The sequence below is a fragment of the Volvox carteri genome (assembly GCF_000143455.1).
Source record: "Volvox carteri f. nagariensis unplaced genomic scaffold VOLCAscaffold_11, whole genome shotgun sequence".
Classification (NCBI taxonomy): domain Eukaryota; kingdom Viridiplantae; phylum Chlorophyta; class Chlorophyceae; order Chlamydomonadales; family Volvocaceae; genus Volvox; species Volvox carteri.
In genome coordinates this window covers 1,193,715-1,214,077 of record NW_003307554.1, presented here as the reverse complement: position 1 = coordinate 1,214,077, position 20,363 = coordinate 1,193,715, and the positions used below count along the sequence as shown (strand labels likewise).

At 56.4% G+C, this 20,363-nt stretch overlaps 3 protein-coding genes across 3 annotated transcripts in view; 2 read left to right on the top strand and 1 right to left on the bottom strand.

The window, feature by feature from the left end:
- Positions 1-1,650, bottom strand: part of VOLCADRAFT_104041 (uncharacterized protein) — a gene marked incomplete at both ends in the record, with an annotated part of 6,088 nt that extends 4,438 nt beyond the window's left edge. Inside the window, 4 exons of the mRNA XM_002948668.1 lie at positions 109-124; positions 541-815; positions 1,072-1,336; positions 1,616-1,650. Coding sequence (XP_002948714.1) covers positions 109-124; positions 541-815; positions 1,072-1,336; positions 1,616-1,650 — 591 coding nt within the window. The remainder of the gene's footprint in view (positions 1-108; positions 125-540; positions 816-1,071; positions 1,337-1,615) is intronic.
- A 1,416-nt stretch (positions 1,651-3,066) lies between these two features.
- VOLCADRAFT_80356 (uncharacterized protein) lies at positions 3,067-12,236 on the top strand (the record flags this gene model as incomplete). Its single annotated transcript, XM_002948788.1, has 13 exons — positions 3,067-3,219; positions 4,165-4,248; positions 4,622-4,774; positions 5,267-5,355; positions 5,727-5,895; positions 6,429-6,536; positions 7,007-7,148; positions 7,543-7,661; positions 8,307-8,405; positions 8,763-8,804; positions 9,201-9,382; positions 10,077-10,184; positions 10,629-12,236. 13 exons carry the CDS (start codon positions 3,067-3,069, stop codon positions 11,503-11,505), a joined length of 2,325 nt encoding a protein of 774 aa, XP_002948834.1. The 3' UTR covers positions 11,506-12,236.
- Positions 12,237-12,306: 70 nt separating this feature from the next.
- Positions 12,307-20,363, top strand: part of VOLCADRAFT_104039 (uncharacterized protein) — a gene marked incomplete at both ends in the record, with an annotated part of 10,994 nt that continues 2,937 nt past the window's right edge. The window contains 15 exons of the mRNA XM_002948787.1: positions 12,307-12,370; positions 12,897-13,034; positions 13,267-13,313; positions 14,422-14,595; positions 15,058-15,367; positions 16,316-16,389; positions 16,496-16,580; positions 16,784-16,881; positions 17,246-17,284; positions 17,438-17,585; positions 18,067-18,146; positions 18,547-18,596; positions 18,871-18,965; positions 19,599-19,791; positions 20,214-20,250. Coding sequence (XP_002948833.1) covers positions 12,307-12,370; positions 12,897-13,034; positions 13,267-13,313; positions 14,422-14,595; positions 15,058-15,367; positions 16,316-16,389; positions 16,496-16,580; positions 16,784-16,881; positions 17,246-17,284; positions 17,438-17,585; positions 18,067-18,146; positions 18,547-18,596; positions 18,871-18,965; positions 19,599-19,791; positions 20,214-20,250 — 1,632 coding nt within the window. The remainder of the gene's footprint in view (positions 12,371-12,896; positions 13,035-13,266; positions 13,314-14,421; positions 14,596-15,057; positions 15,368-16,315; positions 16,390-16,495; positions 16,581-16,783; positions 16,882-17,245; positions 17,285-17,437; positions 17,586-18,066; positions 18,147-18,546; positions 18,597-18,870; positions 18,966-19,598; positions 19,792-20,213; positions 20,251-20,363) is intronic.

Below are 20,363 nucleotides of genomic sequence, written 5' to 3'. Positions count from 1 at the left end.
TGTGGGGCAGTACAGCGCGTTGACGATGCCGTGTATGTGGTGCAGGGGCAGGCAGTGCAGCAGGCGGTCGGCGGGGCGCCACTGCCAGGCCGCTACCAGGGAGGCTACCTGGGCGTGGAGGCTCCTGCGGGGCGGGGACGGGGTGGGGCGGGGTGGGGCGGGGCGGGGCGGGGCAGGGAGTCATATGATGAGCAAGAATCAATAAGTTTGCTCAACTGCCGACGACACACCGACAGACACATAGACAGACAGACACATAGACAGACAGACACACAGACAGACAGGCAGACAGACAGACACATAGACAGACAGACACATAGACAGACAGGCAGACAGACAGACACAGAGACAGACAGACACATAGACAGACAGACACACAGACAGACAGGCAGACAGACAGACAGACACATAAACAGACAGACACATAGACAGACAGACACACAGACAGACAGACAGACACATAGACAGACAGACACATAGACACACAGACAGACACACAGACAGACACACGTACCGGCTTGTGCCCCCCTAGGGTCCCACCTGTGTGTGTGCAGCGCCCCCTTGGGCTTCCCGGTGGTGCCGCTGGTGTAGATGATGAGGGCGCCAGTGGGGCTACTGCCGCTGAGATCACCACCCAGCTCCGAAACCAAACCCTCCTCTTCCGTAGCTACGTCCGCCTCGCTCGCTACAGTACGGCCGGCACCGCTGTTGCCGCTACTGCTACCGCCGGTCAGGGGCTCCAGGAGCTGCAGCACGGCACCGTGTTCTCTCGCGATAGGGCCCAGTCGAGCCTCTTGGTCGGGGGGTGTGAGGACCTGCAGGGGGATTAAAAAAGAGGGGTGTGTGTGTGTGTGTGTGTGTTGGGGGGGAAAGCTGACAACGGGGCCGAAGCAGGGTATTGCAAGCGGGAAGAGGGGCTGATAGTGCCCTGAAACGGTAGGCATTATGTGCTTCAGCCAACCCTGAGTACGTGGTCAGGCTGACTTGTGCAGTAGAAGCACAACATGGCTAGCAACCCTCCTCTTACAGCAAAAACACTATGTAACCGGTTCCCTGCCTCCCTGGACTTACCGCCGACACACCGGCATCCTGACACACATATGACAGCTCCGGCGGCGGGTGCGACGTAGCCAGCGGTACGACAATGCCGCCTGCCTGCCACACCGCCCAAGTGGCCGCCAGGTATTCGGGGCCCGGAGCAGCGTAGAGCCCCACGCGGGGCGGGGTATCGAGAACGGTGTCGGACACAGAGCCGGAGGCGGTTTTGGCTGGGTTTCGGAGCTTCTTGCATAGCTCCACGCTGATCGCGTCTGCCGCTATCAGGATGCTTTCATAGCTGCGTATTTGCAGGAGGCAGATTTGACGGAAAAGTGGGAGAAATAGATAACTTAGGAGCGGGGTTGCGGTGGTAAGTGTCACTGGGAGACGATCGGGGGTGAGGGAGGGACCCCGCGTAGTGTTGAGGTTGAGGACTGTGGCTTAGCGAACGTGCATCGCGCAGCAAGTCGATGGGTGGTACAAGATATTGCCGTGCTGCGAAGATTTTGTGATTCCATAGGTATCCGAAAGCCAGGGAACTGTCTGTTGGTGGCGTTGGGACCGCACGACAACAAACCTAGCAACCGAAAGCAGGTTGATCATAGTAACCATAGTAAGAAAGGAAGGACATACCTAAAAGGCCGCTTGTTGGATACAACGGCTGTCCGACGCAAATTTCTGCCTGCTTGGGCTAACAGTTTGGACATCTCGGGACGGTGTTGCGAAAATGACGATACAAGTACACAGCAATCCCCTGTCCTTCCTGTTGGTCAAAGCGCTAAACGTGGAAATATAAAGTTGACATCTGCGCTGAAGACCTTACAATGCAGGGACAGCAAGACGGTGTTGGGTCACTCCCGCAAACATTCGTGAAAAGAGAAAAACCAGTCAACATACAAGATCGTGTGTTAATGACAAAATATGAACAGCAGGGCAGGTGATGCGCATTTTGATACGTGCTGGGAATCAGGAGGCCCCCCGCGCCCTTAAGTCATCGTTTACGGTTAGTCATTGTTGTGCCCTGCTGTTGTGAGTGCGGGATGTAGGCATTCACTGCCATCTCCCATATACGCATAAAATGCAAAGGCATAAGTCACTTGCGCAAAATGCGGGGTGATGCTTAATACATGAACATTTGATTGGCTGTGAGGGCTGCAAGCAAAGAACCGCACACCCTGGCACTCGTGTTGTTTCTCGTATATTCCGGTTGAATATACATTATATATTACACATAGTACTAGTAATCGTCCTAAAGCGTATCAAAACATGCAGCGCCAAGCTATGCTTGCGCATCACCACTGCCGCTGGGGCTCCTCGCGTGTGATTCTTCAGTCCAAGCCCTGCATAATAAAACACCGTGTATGTCATGCTAGTCCAGAAGAGCCATCAGCTGGCGCACCCGCAACCTCCACCTCAACCGCCGATGTCATCGCTACCACCCACCCAATCCTTCCACCCACGGCGCCCAAGTCGACCGACTCTATCCCCACCACCGCAACATCACAGCATGCCCCTACAGCACCAGCCACATCCAGCCAATCAGGACCTCAACCAGCCAGCACCGACAGCCGCGCGCTTAGCAGCAGCGGTGGAAGCACCAGCAGCAATAGAGCTGTGCGGGTGAGCTGAGCCAGAGGGTTAAGCCTGCGAAATCACTACACCCGCACCGTGCACTATATACATCTGAATAACATTGGAACGTGCGGATGACATGTCGTAGTCGTGCACCCTAGTACCTTGCATCGCTGTGGCAATGCCACCGCAACGCCAGACAGATTGGAACGTCCCTTGCCCCCTCCCCCTCTCAACTCTTCTCCAATCTACATTGACATGTTTAGGGTTCACCATGAATTCCTCGTTAACCGCGCTCATCTCGCTCTGGATATCCGCACGCATATGCGTCTTACTAACCCTCGCATGGCCCAACTGTCGTACGGTATCAAGGACAATACAACCGTCATATTATCTCCACCGCTAACCACGCCCCCTTCCTCTTCCCTCCAGGGCTGGCTCAACCAACCTGTGCCGATGCCCGCCGGCTACCGCACCACCCGCCGGGAGCTGCTCAAGTTTGCCTCCCTTGCGGGTGCCGCGGGCTGCTTCTACGTGGCAGCTACGCGGTCCAAGGCCATGTCCTTCGCGAGTCCGCAGGCGCTGATCAATGCGCTGATGCCGCCGCCGGTGGGTCCGAATGGGATGGTGGTAAGGTGGGGTGCTGGTGGGTTACAGTGCTAGGGTGGGTGTGGGATCGGATGAGGGGTGGTATGGGGGTTGGCATACAGACAGTGAAGCCGGGGGTCCGGAAGAAGGGTTGCGATGATCTACACTGTGCACCAGCGCGCTGGGTCAGTGTCGTTTTCATGTTTAAAAGAATAAATGGCTTGTTGTCAGTTGTGGATTGTGGATGAAGAAGGCCGGTGGTGATGGTGGTGCAGGTAATGTGACCCACCATCGCGCACACGTTTCCTTCATTATGCAGCCGATAGAGGTCCTACCTAAAGCCTGTCTTGTATAAGCATACTTACCTGGCCCGCTTCTCGAGGTGGTCCATATGGCCTCGGTTGTTTGATTGGTCTTCGCCTTGCACTGTGCGAGGGCCTTTCGTAGTCGGCCCTTCGGGTGTCCGGCATGGCTAAATTTTTGAAAGGCTGAGGATCTGCGCAACGCGCGACCTCGGCGCCTAGTATGGAAGTATAAAATGTAAAATATAACGTCTTCTCAGAGAGACACACCATTATTAAATGTAACTTTTGAAGTTTAAGGTCGTTTGCTATTGGTATCCTGATGCGTAGCAGACAACTAAATGGCTTATCCTCGTCTCTGCATCATCCGCCATTCCTGCTGACAGCTTCTTGGCTTTCGCTGACAAGTACCCATGACAGGTTAGCCAGGCGTGAGCCTGACGTGCTCCACATGGTTACGCATTGGGTTGGGGTCACGCAACCATCCCCAATAAAAAGCATCAACATGATTGTATGCCTACATGCGCACCTGGGCACAAGCCTTGTAGAGGGCACAAGCCTTGTCTGTGCCATTAATTACCGCTGCTAGAAAGGGGTAATTACCGGCGCAACTGCGTTCCTTGCTTTACTTTTGGCTGCTGCTGCGTGTGTTTGTCTATTACAGGCCCCGGAATCCCTGGACGGTGGTGACAGGGTGGCCGCCTTCAAGCGCTACATTGCCGACCTGGAGCGCCGGGGAGGTGGCAGGGTGGGTGGGGGTGCGTGGCAGGGCCGGCGCAGAGATGATTGATAGGATGGTGGATGCGGGAAAGATCATTGCAGTTCGGTATGTAGGTGAAATGTGTGCTTTTTTTACAGGAGCTGTAGTTGTCAACCTGTAGCTGGTTAACCTCATCCGATGGGAGCTCAACCTGGTCTGATGTGCATGCACGTCCTGTAAGTCCTGTTTCTGTTAGTCAGTCCTCTTGCTTTATCAACATGTGAAGCAAGTTTGCCAATTTTGCCAGTTTTTTCACCCCAACTCTACCCGAAGCACACTACCGTGCTGTGTGATAGCTCCACGCTTCTGGTTGGGCCTCGTCTGTAAAAGCGTTTCCACGTGTGTACCTCTATGCGTACAGGAGGTGCCGGATTTCCCCCGCGGCGCCGACTGGCTCAACTCCGCGCCCCTCACTCTTACGGGACCCCCTACCAGCCGGGGTAGCCTGGCGGGCAGGGTGGTGTTGCTGGACTTCTGGACGTACTGCTGCATCAACTGCATTCACGCCCTTCCGGTGCGGGTCTTTTGGGGTTTAGTTCTGTAATATTTTAAAGAACGGAGCCGCGGTAAGGAAGCTATGAGGTGGTGTATGTATGTCTATAAAACCCTGTGTGCGTTACTGTTGGGCGGAAGGGCCATGGCTTGCAATGTGCGCGCGCCGCGGACCTCCATATGCATATAATAAACTCTAGCGCTCAAAGATGGGTGTGGGGGATAGGTCGTCATGCTGGGCTGAGAACGAAAAGAAGGCCCGATGTGCGGAGAAACTTCCCAAAGCCAATGCTACCCCCCATCTGGTCAACCCTTTATGGCGGGTTCTGTTCCCATCGGGCGTCGTTCAGTTGAAGCTTGCATTTGGTTGCTTCTAACCCTAGCTTCCAAGCCCACAGCAATAGCAGCTTGTTGGAAAGGCGCGTTCGACCCCCCCCCCCCCACACACACACACACCATCGTTTCAGATTCCACGCCCACAACCTCTCATCTTTCCCCCCTCCTCCCTACTAAGGATTTGGCCGAGCTGGAGACCCAGTTTGCAAGTGCTCCTGTGGCGGTGGTGGGAGTCCACAGCGCCAAATTTGACAACGAGAAAGACAGGTACGTGTGTTTGTATATGTGTATGTATGTAGGCCTGGGTAGCAACGCATTACAGGTATGGGCATCAGCGCCCGCCTGCCTGTATGAGGGTTGTTGGTGAAGCACGCATATATGTGTGTGTGTGTTTTATGAAACGCCTTGAGAAGATCATCAACAACACGACAACACGGTTGCAACACGGAACCTGAAAAATACTGGACAGCGGTGGTGGGTTAGGCCCATCCCAATGCCCCGCCCTGCCCCCACAACACGCACTCATTCAGTAGCTTTCCCTTCTCCTTTCCTTTATAACGCGCAACACTTCCTGTCCCTATTGCCATCCCACAACGCCCTTTCCATTCCACCACGCGCCACCACCTTAATCCCCTCAGCTCCGCCATCCGTGCTGCCGTACTTCGGTACGACATCAGTCATCCGGTTGTCAACGACCGGGGAATGGCCGTGTGGGCGGCTCTGGGTGTGAGCTCCTGGCCTACTCTGGCGGTTGTGTCTCCCGGGGGGAAGCTCATCGCCATGCTGTCGGGGGAAGGCCATAGGCAGGTGGGCAGTTTGTTGGTTAGGTGGTAGGTTGGTAGGGTGGAATGGAGACAGGGTGGTTAGGTGGTTGGAATGGAATAGGGAGTCAAGGAGCCGGGTTTCCATGGGTTGCTTTCAGGCTGAAGACTGTCGGAGTCGGGGTGTCGGAGGGCGAAAACGGCGAAAGAAGTCAAAGGACTAACGAAGCAGTGTCGTGATGGAGTCCATTCATTTGCGTGAGGTTGTTTGGTTTGGGGTTAAGCCGTAAAAGTGCCGAACAGGGGCTCTCTAACCAGTGTTCTCTAACCACACGGCAGCCCCCGCGGCACCCGACGCGGGTTCTCTAAACCCCCACACGGCAAACCCCCCCACGTGGGCATGTCTCCCTTCCCCTCCCCCTCCTCCTCCTCCTCCCCCTCCCCCTCCTGCCCCTCCTGCCCCTCCTCCCCCCCCTCCCCCGCCTGCCTCTTACCGCTCGCATTGCGGCCACCACTTCCCAGTTCGTTCCCCCAGTCACTGTCCCCATGTGCCGTACACGCCTTTTTCCTCACCCACAGGATCTTGAGGACCTCATCACAGCGGCCCTGCAGTACTACGGAGAGACCGGGCAGTTGGATGGCTCGACCCCCCTTCCATTGGCACTTGAACGGAACAAGACGCCGCCGGTGGGTTGGGTGGTTGGGTGGGCTGGGTGGCCGTGTCTACGTTGGAAAATGCGACAAATGACGCGACTCGTGAACCCAACACGAAGACGGTAAACCCCTTCTCGGAGCTGTTTAGGGTAACCCCCTCCTACGATGTCGTAAGTTAGTCTGCCTGCAGAAATGCCACCACAGGAAATTGCCGCTGAGTGCCGTTCCGTCGCTCGCCAGCCAGGAAAATGACAAAAAGTAAATAGCCAAGAACCCCGCGACGAGCGAGAACGAGGGGGATGGGGGAGGACGTATTGAGTTGAGGAGGTTGTTGATGGTTGGCTGTTGTTGTTGTTGTTGTTGCCGATTAGCCCCCAACGACCTGAGGCAAATTCTACCGAGGCCGCCGCCGCTGCCCTGGGCCCCCTTATTCCTCCTGACCTGGATCGCCGGGGAAACCTCTCCCCACCCCCAACCCGGCAAATACACACACACATGCACAGGAAAGCGCTGTGGCCAGCCCCCTGCGCTACCCTGGCAAGATCGCCTCTGACCTGTCTAGCGGCCGGTTGTTCGTTTCGGATTCCAACAACCACCGTATTGTTATAACCGATCTCAATGGCCGCTTCATTGAGCAGATCGGGGGTGAGCGGGGTGGGGTGGTGGGGTGGTGGGAAAAGGGGAGGGGGGGGAGAGAGGCTAAGGGAGAAGAGAAGGCGCAGGGGTGACAGAACGAGAGGCGAGCAGGGCGGGACCTGTGGGGTATTACACCGTAAAGGCGGCAGGGGGAAGGAGGGTGGGAAAGGTTCCGAAGAAACCCTACGTAGCCCATCGCAAGCTGCCCATCGGGCGGCTCCTCTTGCCGCTGTGTCGGCGTATGCCCAACCCCTGTGCGTGTATGTGATGAGTTAATGATATATCCCCCCCCGGGCACTTCGCCCCCTCCCTGCTGCCGGCTCCTGGCTCGTAGGGCCGTCGCCGCGAACCACTTCCCGCCGTACCGCCTCCGTGCACTCAACCCGCCCCCTCTTTTCCTCAGGCAATGGCCCCGCGCTTCGCGACGGTTCCTTCGAGACCGCTGCGTTCAACCGGCCCCAAGGCCTGGTGTTCAGCCCCCGCCGCAACCAGCTCTTTGTGGCGGATACGGAGAACCATGCGGTAGGGGTTGAGGGGGGACTGAGGGGGCTTGGTGCAGGAGCTTCGGGGCTCGGGGTTGGTTGCGAGAGGGGAGCAGGCTATGCACTGACTGACTGAGGCTGAGGGGCAGGGCCAGTGTCTGAAGGGACTTCATTCCGGCCCTGCTCTCTCACCCCAGTAGCAGCAGCAGCAGCAGCAGCAGCAGGCGTCGCTCTGCTCCGCTCCACTCCACTCCAGCCAGTCAGCACGGCAGTCCTTTTCACACATTGTACAGCGCCATTCCATTCCCCCTACGTTTCCCCGTGTGCATGTGTCGCCCGAAGCACTGCTCCTCTGGCCCTCTGTCGGCCAGCACGCACCTAAATATCTATGTACTACACTACATTACACTACACTACACTACACTACACTATACTACACTATACTACACTACACTACACTACACTACACTACACTATACTACACTACACTACACTACACTACACTGCAATACCCTCGCCATATGGGATTTGGGGCCTCCAGTCCACGTTCGCCCCGGCCCGGAGCCCACATCGGGACGCCCCTAGGGTTTGCCACTTTGTAAACCCCCCACATGCCCACTCCCCATTCCCTGCACGTCAATCCTCGGCCTCTCCCCACCCTTCCGCTCCATCCCGTCTGCCGCAGGTCCGGTGCTGTGACCTGACCTCCAACACAGTGATCACTCTGGCAGGCAACGGCAGCAAGGGCCGTGACTACCGGGGGGGCCGGGGGGGCTCGGCGCAGGTGGGGCGGAAAGGAGGGGGGCCGAGGAGGGGAGGGAGCACTAGGCGGGGGCAGTGCAGCCGGGGTTAGAGAAAGCGGCGCACACGCCTCCCGCAGACCAGCCTCGGGGTCCTCGTGAATCCTCGACCTGATATGATGGTTGCCCTTTCCGCTCAATATTTTCTTTCATGTCAAACTTCATTTATCCATGTGCGCCTTCTTATGTGCGCTTGCTTGGTTGGGTTGGTATGCTGCTTTGTTGGGTCTATTCCTTTCCCGCATGGCGTAACCTGAACATCGACACTTACTGCTACCGCTTGTATTGCTACTGCTGCTGCTGCTGCTCCTTGGTTACCCGTCTTCCAATTCCTCCCGCAGCCGCTCAACTCCCCCTGGGACGTGGAGCTTGATGCCCGGCAGGTGGGAGAGGCCGGGCGGGGAGGAGCAGGGCGAAGGAAGGCACACAGGGAGCAGGGGCACAGGGAGCGGACCGGGGTTATGATCGACGAGGCTGACCGGGGGTGCTTAACAAAGGACCCATACCAAGCGCATGGCACTGTAAGAAATCAGTAACGAAGCTCTCGCAACACGCGCTGCTGAGTTCGTGGCGGCGGACGTGGGGTGTTTTTATTCCCTTTATTCCTTTCCTTCCCCCCTTCCCCTCCCCTCCCGCCCCAATGCACAACTCCTATCGTATTCATTACGACCGCATCCGTCCCTTCCCCCTCCAAAATCAATACCTTTTCCACCTCTTACCCCCCTCTCCCCCCCTCTTACCCCACCCATGCTATCCCCACGCGACCCCCCCTCCCGCAGGACTACCTTTACATCGCCCTGGCAGGTCAGCACCAGATCTGGGACTTGGAGCTTTCCTCGGGGACCGCCGCTCTCTTCAGTGGCACTGGTGCGGAACGGAACCAGAACGGCCCCACGCCCTTCACCACCTCGTGGGCCCAACCCAGCGGCCTATCTCTGGCTGGGGACGGCAGCGGACTGATGTGAGGAAAGCGGGGCCGAACTTGCGCAGTATGTACATATGTATGTACACATATATATGTGTGTGTACGTGCTTGTTGGGGACGAGGAGATCATGGGGGGGGAGTGTGAATCGTGAGGTGGGCCTTGATGGTTCGGGGAAGATGGGAAAGAGAACATACAAGAAGCACAGAGTGAGGCCCTGGAGGGAAGGAGGGGTGGAATGTTTGTGTGTGGTTGGGCGGAAGCAATCGGACTATTGGAGGGGTAGTTGCGGGGAAAGGCGGGGGTTTCAAAGGGGGTTTGGCCGCATGTATGTATGTATGTATGTATGTATGTATGTATGTATGTATGTATGTATGTATGTATGTATGTATGTAGCGTGTATATCTGAGATGCTATGCCAGGTGCGCACGTCGGGTCATTCCCCTTCATTTCTTTTCATGTTGCTGCTCCTTTTTCTTTTTAGTTTTCTTCTTCTTCTGTTTTGCTTCTTTTGTTACTCCTTTTGTACCACTACTGCCTGCCGTTGGGAGTTCGCCCTAACTGCCCTAACTAAATACAGCTTGTGTGCGACTCTAGGGTTTGTGGCGCCCCCGTTGGCCTCGGTCCGGGTGGTCCTAAACCCTTGTGGCGGCCCCCCTACCGTTCCAAACTACCTCTCCCCTACCCCCTACCCCCTTGCACCATACCCCCGCATACTCCACCCGAGTAAAGGTACGTGGCCGATTCGGAGTCATCCACGATCCGGGTGTTGGATCTCGGCAGTGGCGGCAGTGGACTGAAGGTTGGCGGAGACCCGCTCTTCTCAGATAACCTGTTCAGGTAAGTTTCGCGCTGTGTGTATCTATGTATGTATCCATATGCACATGTATGTATGTGTGTTGCACAGGGGCTGTCTGAGATGGTCTTGGGTGGGGGGGGGATGTGGGTTGTGGTGGGTGGCAGGGTGGCGCCAGGAAGGTTTCCTGTGTGGGGTGGGGGTTGGGGTGATTTCATTGCGGGTGGGCGAGCGGGTCCTGGATGTGGGTAGCCTGCATCAGGAGGAGGAGGAGCAGGCGCATGTTGAAGATGATGTTCAGTTCTCAGCTGGAAGCAACAAGAGCTGCAAGCAGGAGCGAGAATCAGATCGCCTAAATTCCAACTAATGCGCCATAACGCTTCCAACACCACCATCACACCATTAACATTATCAGCACCAAGAGGATAACAAACCATGTTCCTCCCTCCCTTGGTATCCTCCCACATCTTCCTCTCCCTCTTGGCCAGGTTTGGTGACAAGGACGGTTTCGGAGCCGAGGCGTTGCTTCAGCACCCTCTGGCAGTCCTGAGTTCCGCTGACGGATCTGCCATCTACGTGGCGGATTCGTACAACCACCGCATAAAGGCGCTGAATCCCAATACCAATGAAATTGTAACGCTCGCTGGCAGCGGCGCCGCCGGCTTCCGGGATGGTGTCGGTACGGCAGCGCAGTTCTCGGAGCCCGCCGGGCTGTGCCGCGGCCCCAACGGCACCATACTCATCGCGGATACGAATAACAGTGCCGTACGGATTTTGGATCCAAAAACGCAACGCGTCAGCACGCTGGGCTTGACCGGAGTGCCTGACCCACGGGTCGATCCGCTGGCAGCAATCGCTGCCGGCGCCACGGTGCCGGGGTTGGCGGTACCGGCGGGCTTCCAGCTAGTGCGCACGCTGCAGCCGTTGGCAGTTGGCCCCAGCGGCAGTTCCTTGACGGTTACCGTTGGCCTGCCGCCGGGCTACCACTTGACGGCAGGGGCGAGCAGTAGCTACTACTGCCAGGTGCTGGCAGCGGCGCCGGGGGCTGACGCCACGGCTACTGTCGTACGGCCAGCAAGTGGCCAGTTACCAGACAGCGTGGCGCCCAGCGTAACGCTATCTGTGTCGCCGGCGGCAGCGCCGCGGGCTCAGTCACCCCCTGGTGGCTACGACCGTTTGCTACTGCGCGTTTTGGCCAAGGTGTACTACTGTCAGCAGAATGACGTGTGTCTCTTTGAACAAATTTGTTTTGAGGTGCCTCTGGAGGTGGCGGGGACCGCAGCACCGGCGGCGGGGCCGACTGCGGTGGCGCTGAAGTACGACATCGCGCCGCCAGCGGCACAACCGGCATTCATCCTGCAGTAATAACCCGTGGCAGCAACGGACCCTGAGGCTGTCGTTTATATGCCGTACGTCGTCGTTTACCGCGTGTCTGGTAAGGCAAGTGTACAATGTCATACATCGTACAATCTTTCGCTTGACTTGGGTACGGATACGGATGGTTTGTAGTAACGGTGAGAAGGAAAGGATGCGTACAAAAGAATGCAGTACAGGTTTTTCGTTTTTTGCCACACAGGCTTTTTGCACGAGAGAGGACTTAGCAGCAGTAGGGATCGGGCTGGCCCGCGGGGCCAGGGGATGCCACATACAGTAGTCCGCCGACGGTCACCAGCCAGGAGCGGATGGACTCGACTTGCCGGCAGGCTTTGGCGCAGCAGCTAGCGCGCATTAATCGCTTGGCAGGCATACATTCGCGAGGCACTGCATTACTCGATGACGCAGCTGATGAAGCGCTCTGATGGGCATATGCGTACTATGAAGTGGGGACTGCGTGTGGCGGCGAGCGCCAGAAAGGGGGGCATGCCGGTACGGTGTGGGGAAGTGGGGCACCGGCTGGGGGATAAAGGAGTGCGGGGCAGGTCGCCGGGCCGCCCTGCGGTTGCAACATGTTGTGCTAGGCGAGGCAGGCGGAGATGGCCGAGTCGAGACCCGGGTAGTGCGAGATCATGGAGGAAATGAAACTCAAGGGTTTGCAGACGGTGTTAAGCTGTGTATCAGCAACTCCTGAAAGAACCAATGTAAAGCCAACTCTCGTCATGTTTCCACGAAGAACGCTCAAGCAAGTATAGCAGCTCAGCGTTATTGTAACGAAACGATGTAGCTTTTATGCATAAGATTATTATCATAAAGTCAACTGATGCAGAGCTCTTAGCGCCAAAAGGACTTCAATGTGAGGCAAGAATAGAATGAGCTTTTACAAACTTCATTCAAGCTGATGGCCACCTAAAGAGCTTCATCATCTTACCAGTTTCCAAAGGGACACGAATGGAAAGCTACACGTGACAGCGACCGTGACTCGCCCGGAGCCGTCTCATGACGTACGGTACAGCAGAACTCCAATTCCACAAAGCAACATTCCGAAAGACTTCCTAAGGCAGCACACGTTCCGGTGCAGTCAAAGGCGCACAGCGTGTCGCGTAGCTTGTTCAAGCATTCTGTCATGCTGGGTAGCTTCACCACAGCCCTAGCTCTACGCTGTCGCACCCGCGCGGTGCCTCTTCAACTCCTTTTTAATAGATCTCGCACCAGTAGCTCTTCTAATACACTCCCAATCACACCTGCTGAAATAAAACCTACGTCCAATCAATTATCATCTTCCCGCCTGCGCGCGCGCTTATCGCGCTCTCACCCCGCATCCTCCCCCCGGCCACACCCTTCTACCACATCCGCCTCCACCTCCTCCTCCACCTCCACAGCAATAGCAGCAGCTGCTCAGTCCCGCTCCTCCCCGTCAACTCTTCCCAGCCCCAGCTTTCCTTTTTCGGGACCTATGGCTAAGGACCATTCCAGTCTCAGTAACTTCCACCAAGTCCGAGTCACCCACAGCGCCTTTGGTGAGTATAGTACGGCACAGTACGACATAGGGCGACATGTGTGTCAGAAGATGGCATGGGGGTGGCAGCGCCTAGGACGTGAAGTCCTCTTAAGAGGCGTGTTAGCTTGGAGGATGGGGATTCAGGAGGCGCAGTGAGGGGAGGCGGTGGGTTTCAAAGGGGCCTTCCGTACACAGGTTCCGTAAAATACAAAACACATGCACACGTCTCATCTCCCGAGTATTCCCCGCAGAGCTGGACGTAAACCTGGACCAAAAGGTCATTGAAGGATACGTCAAGGTACGGCACACTACGGTGGTGTACGGCACATGACATGTCAGGCCACGATCATCCCCGCAAGATACCATTATACATGAAGAGGCGGTACGGGGCGGTACGAGGTGTCCCTTGCATAGGGCCCTTCCGACACACCCTCCCTCTCTTACGCCCTCGCCAACGTGCTAACCCCGTTTGGCCCCCCAGGTCTCCCGCCCCACCCCCTACGTATACACACACATACACACATACCATCCCAAGAGCACTGCACATCCCCATCCTCGCCAGCTGAGTTGCTTTGGATAATAAATTATATGTAAATTATGATATTGAGGTTAGCGGTTGTCGGTTGGCGCAACCCACGGATATGGCGCGAATCTACAGGCTAGGTCAGGCCACAGAACAAACGGAAGAGTCCTGGTGCAGGCACGGACAGCCGAATGTGGCTCTCACATGCGCATGACTCCCCGCAGAAGCCAGCGGGCATTAATCAGTGTCTTACAGGACTTTACGCGGTAGTTGACAAGAATGTTCTGCTCGCATCTGACCCCCGCTCCAGAACCATGCGCTCCGGAACCAAGTTTCCATCCCCTAACAGTGCTTCCTTTCAGCAGAGTTAGTCAGTCACTGAGGGTGTGTGTGAAGGACCGTTAAGGGTTAGTTAGGGAAACAAAAGCGGTCCGTGCCGCTGCCGGCCGCTGCCGGTCCACATTGCAGTACCGTCCTGAACCAGTTCTGCGAGTGCTGCCGCTGCAGTCGACTGAGATGCGGTGTTGCAAGTTACAACGCGAACTGCGTGAATGGGGGGTTGTCCGGCAGCCGTACACTGCAATCTAAAAATGCAATATGCCAATGTGCAGGTCCCTTGGGACGGTGTACGGCAGACAGACAGACAGACAAACAGACAGACAGACAGAGAGATCATGTCTTTTCCCCTGGGCCCAGTTGTGCTTTACCCCCTCACCCCTTGAATGCACACACATACACATTCTCCTCGGTCCCTGACAAGCCCCCCGGGTGAAAAAATATTATTATCATTCTTATTTATTTTTATTAATTTTATGTTATATCATTATTTCCAAGCCCCCACCCTCTAACGTCCCCCCACCCCCGGGTCAATTTACACTACCAGCTTGATGTGGTGGCTGAGGTGGATGCCCCCCCGGAGCTGCTGCTGGACACACGCGACCTCGCAATACACCGTGTCGAGCTCCTGACACCCCCGGGGGCCTCAGAGGGGGACGCAGCGGCGGCGGCGGCGACAGGGCCCACCCCCCTCAAGTACCAACTAGATGAACCACATAAGGTGCGAAAGCCGACCGACTGCGTATGTATGTCTGTGTTTTTGGAGTCGCCGTACCGTGTCTAGTCAGAGGATTCCCCCCTAGCACCCCCACTGGGACGGCCCCTTCCCCCCCCGCCCAACCAGACCTTATCATACGTTCCACCACCCTGTATCGCCAGTGGATCGTCTTCCTCCACCACCATCCTCTGTCCTAGCTTACTTATCTTTGCCCCCTTACCTGTCCCTTTCCTCCCCCCCCAGGTACAAACCCGCCACCCCCTACACCACCACCCCTCTTGCCCTGGCAGCAGCTTCACTCGTTTGTGGTTTATCTTACCCCCACCCGCTAACCTCTTGGGAATGCATATCGCAGCAGCCAGCGCCTTGATGTGGTAACTGCGCTACGTGCGACATACTATTTTCCCGTCAAATGTGCTGTACTCGTATTCATACAATTACATGCATACATATACACACACGCAGGTCCTGGGCTCTGCATTGCGAGTGGAGCTGCCATCCTCCCTAAAGATGACCCGTGGGTCTCGATTGGCCCTCGGTGTACGATTCAGGACAAGCCCCGGATCCTCTGCTGTACAGTTCTTGGAACCAGCCCAGACCGCCGGGGGCCAGTACCCGTACCTCTTCACGCAGTGTCAAGCAATACATGCACGCTCGCTCGTACCGTGCCAAGACTCCCCTGGAGCCAAGATGTCGTACAGTGCTGTCGTACGGGTACCGCATCCTCTGACGGCGCTCATGAGTGCTGTGCCCGACGAGCCACCGCCAGCCGAGGGTGCGTGTCAATAATGGGGTTGCAGTGCTGTTGGGGTTATTAGGGGGGTTGGCGGGTTTGGGGAGAGAGGGAAGGGCTGTGAAGGTTTGGCATCAAGAGAAATACGAAGAGGATCAGTCAGGGCAGGTACAGCGCCCCGAACACTCCCAACCCAACTGCAGGAGTCTAAATCAACGACGCAACTGCGCTAAAGAGCTCCAAAATCGTGCCTTACTGATGTATGTGTTGGAGTATATTTATGTGGCCATGGTTGCCCTACATGTTTTCTCCAGATTCAGGTGATGGTGGGTTCAGTGAATACCCGTCTCAAGTGATACCCATCTCCCAACCTCCTTCTTACCCCCCAACCCAACGGCACTTCTATAACCCCCACACCATTCCACGCACAAACATACATATACAGATTTGGCATTTTAGCTTGCCCTGAAAGCCAACCGTGGCCCGGGCAATTGAGGGTTCACACTAGGGGAAATAGTGTTGGGGGATGTTTGGCACCCCCCTGGTGCCGCAGGAGGATCTCAGGGAGGCCAGCTTGCCGAGATCATCTTTAAATGCTGGCTGCCGACTGCCGGTCCCCTGACACAACATTTGAGACTGTGAGCTTTTCTTTTTCTTCCCGGACCAAGCCCACACCCAAGCCCACACCCAAGCCTCAGACCCCGGGAGTCACAAAGAGAATCCTCCGGCCAGACCTGACAGGGGAGGCCAGACGTGCGTTCTTCCTAATGCAAACAGCTGCGGCCCAGGCAGCTCGCAAACAGTCCACAGAAATGGCCCGGGCAGCATAAACACAAGGAACGGCTGGAAATGGCCCTGAAGGAGCAGCCCTCAAGCGGAAGACTCGGTAACAGATGGCAACAGAGGGAAAACATAAGGTGGTCATCAATCCATGCGGCAACGCAAGGTGAACGAGGCCTTAAGGGGATACCCCCGGGGGGGGAAACCAAGGCCTTGGCGATGAAGCCAATGAGGTGATTGAGGTAGCCAAGGAGGACATGGAGATGGAGACTGAGACCGAGGTGGTGAGCTCCCCCACTCCCATCACCTGGCGCTGCACCTTCCTGCGCCGACTCCCAGCCCGGAGACTGCCCCACTGCCACCCCCCACCCCAATTGTGCTCAATAACAGCGACAATTACTGCTAACAAGCGCCACCCGACAGGGTGCAGTGTGGGGCCGGCCCCTGAGAATTGCAATGCGGAACAACATGCAAGGTCAGCTGGCAAACACAAGGGCAAGGTACCTGGGCAGCACCCGAACAATGGACAGAGCTTGGGCTGGAGGTGGTCTGCCTTGCCTACCAAAGACCCACCACACCAATGCCACCACCAATCCCTGTTACAAGCTGCCTGCTCCGCTGGGGAGGACACCGCATCGAGGTCTGCAGCATCTATGTCCCCTCCGGCACCACCCACAGATAGGGTAGCAGCCCTTAGACAAGAACTGATCAGCAACATCCTGGCAGCAACGGCCACACGAGCAGATGCAAACAGTGATGACACCGCCCGTAGACGGGTGGGGGACTTGAATTCTGTCAAAACCCCGGCATTGGACTCCATGGCAGGAGAGGAAGGACGGCGGGAGTATGGCCCCATAGAAGCAGGACAGCTTCATGCAGCTGGACCGCCCATGATGAATAGCCACCGCCAGCTCCATCCGCAGCACCATGATTACACCCATCTCGACCGAGCACCCCGCCCAGGGGTTTTCCCATCTGGATCGCATCTACGTGGATCTGCTGTAAATTGCCCGGACGGAGATTTGCCATACATATGTACATAATTCATACATACATACATGCATACACATCTTACTTCCCACCCAAACCCTCCGGTGGTCATTCACTCCACCAGGCCTTCCCAACCTGGCTGACGTACAGCCGCCATACTCCACCACCATCTTCTCCTTCAATCAAAAGGTGGGTTGCACGCGCGCGTGAATGTGTGCACGTGTATGTGTCTGCATGCATATTTCCATTGGTCCATGTCATCAATGTCTACGCAGGCGCCCCCTCGACTTCCCTTTCCCCCCGAGTTCACCTCCCCCCGTCCCCCCTCTCTGCTTTGCCAAGGTGCCTATCGCGCCCTATCTGTTGGCATTGGCGGTTGGGCAGTTGGTGGCGGTTGATCTTGGTCCCCGTACTCGTGTCTGGTCGGAGCCTAGCATGGTAAAGGCGGGTGCACACGAGTTCGCGGACACTGCCAAGTTCCTGGAGGCGGGTGAGGTTTGATCTGGGGTTCCGGCGCTTGTACGGGGGACGAGGGGATGGGGGGTGAGGGTCGGGGGAAGGAGGAGGGGAAGAAAACGAAGGAGGGGAGCCGAGGGGTGAGGGTCGGGGAGGGGGGGAGAGAGCCTCTAGAACAAAGGGAAGGGGGTGTAAGCTGCGGAAGGAGAGGTATGTGAGGAAGGGGAGGAGCAGGAGGAGGAGCAGGAGGACGAGGAGGAGGAGGAGGAGAAGGCAAAGGATGAGGCAAAAGATGAGGCAACGGAGGAGAGGGGTGGTGTTGTGCATCGGGTTTCGCATGGCGCGTGTCGTATTCCTCCACGTGATGTCTTCCGAAGCTCCACACCAATCCTAAGTCGCCTAATTGCATCCGGCGTCCTTAAGCACTCCAGAAACACATACATACATACATACATACATACATACAGCATACACACACATGCATGACGCATGTTTGTGCATTCATGTGCTCGCAGGGGAAGCCATCGTGGGGGAGTACGTGTGGGGACGGTACGACCTGCTGCTGCTGCCGCCATCCTTCCCCTACGGTGGAATGGTACGGCATATGTACGGGTGAAAGTCTGGCAACACAAGGGGAGGCCTGGGTGCCGGTAAATGTATCTCGTTGACTGCAGCTAACATTCACCCATCTTGCGCTGTGCTGTGTGTTTCTCGTCGCACATGTACGTGGATAGGTTGGATAGGGAGAAAGACCTTCCACCGCCGGTTGGCGCTGCCGTGCCGTATCGTGTGGCGCTTGCCGTACCGGGTGTATAAAAGTGGCCTTCCCCCGGCCTTGTGTTTGCTGGACAGTGCACTCCATTTCAGCTCAAACAGCATTCGCCAACCTATTGCCAACCACTGGAAAATCCTAATTGGAGACCTTTGTTTTTCAAATATATGGCACACACACATATACATACATACACAGCCGCTGTTTCCCCCCGGGCCCCCAGGAAAATCCGTGTCTTACCTTTGTAACGCCCACACTATTGGCGGGTGACAGGTAGGGTTTGGATTTGGGATTTTGGTTTTTGGACATGGCGCGGGTTCAGGTTTCTGCACTTGTGCGGTACTTCCATGTTTTTCCCTTCTTTCTTTGTTTGCATGTACTCCTGACCTAAGAGCCCCTCACCTTTCCCCTCCCCGTAGCATTGTACTATACCTGCATCTTGTTGAGGTTCCCCTCCCTCATATCCCCCGTGCCGCTCCACATTCCAACCCGTAATCCCTGTTCCCTCCCTTTTTCTGACTCCTCCCCCCGTCCCCCTCTCCCCCAGGTCCCTGACCAACGTAGTCGCACACGAGATAGCCCACAGCTGGACGGGGAACCTGGTCACCAATGCGACATGGGAGCACTTCTGGCTGAACGAAGGTACGGACGCGTGTGTGTGTATGTGTGTGTGCGTCTTGTTTAGGAAGCCAGTCGTGAAAAGAAGAATTGTGCAAAAGGATTAAAAGACTGCTTGTGTGTGTGTGTGTGTGTATTAGCTGCTTGGGCGTATCCCGTATTAAGTTCGCCCGAGTGATCACCCCACTCAGGTCCACTCATGAGTGAACCTGCATGGGGTTTTACTTTCCCCCTCCTTTCCCCCTCCTTTCCCCCTCGTCGCCATCCCAACAAGCTGGCAAGGCGCCATCACCGGCACCGCTGTCGCCCCCGACTTCATCGGCACCCGGACAGTGACAGAAAGGCCCCCTCAACACACTCGTGTACACATAGTGTAAAAAACATCACAGATATGCACATACATACACACACATACACAAACGCTTTCCCTCTTCCCCAGCTCCGCCGTTCTACGCCCCTGGACGGCAATGATAGAAACCCATCGTACGTCTCTCTCTCCCGCTTAACACGGCATTTCGCTGCACTACAACCCATCCGGCTGGTACCTGATAGCTTAGCATCTTTGTATGGCTGATTCGTGATTTAACATTTTCACGTGCCCTGTGCAATGCAACCTGGCCACCATTCCGTAATGGGTTTTCTGCTCCATAAATAAAGGCTTCACTGTGTTTTTGGAGCGGAAGATTCTGGGTCGTCTGTACGGCAACCCCACCTTCCAGTTTCATGCCGCTCAAGGGGCAATCAAACTGGCGGCGGAGGTTGAGCGGTTGGGAGCGGACAATCCGTACACTCGCTTGGTTCCGGATCTGTCAGGAGGTGTGGATCCAGATGACGTGTTCTCGAGCATCCCGTGAGAAAGGAGGGGGAAAGGCGGGAGGGGGCCTTCCCGGGTTTTAGGGTTTTACTTCGGTTTTTATCGGTCGATGGATTGAATTGAATTGGACTACAAATGCGAAATGACATCGTTGTCGAGGGAATAGAGTTATACTGCGTTTGTACCTGTACGACTTCATCTACCCCTTTTCGTAAGAACAGCACCCGAAACCCTCCACACGTCGCTCCCAATCCTGGTTTACCCCCTGGTGTAGTGTCCCCCCCGTTCTCCCCCCCCCCGAACCCCTCCCACCCCCCGCTATCTTCTGAAACCCCCTTACCTATCCGGGCACAGCCCTGACCGCCCCGTCCTCCTCCTCGTCCCCCTGGGCTCCCTCTCCCCTTCCCTTACCCCCCCTTTCGCCCCTTTCCCCCCTCTCCCCCCTCTTCCCCTCTCAGGTACGAAAAGGGGTTCTACTTTCTCTACTATTTGCAGGTCAGGTTGAGGACACGGAGTGGGAGGGAGGCCCTGTTTGCCTCCACCTTGAGGGGCTTTGATGGATAGTTGAAGGCTGTTGCTGGTGTCGCGCCCTTCCCCCTCTCCTGCCC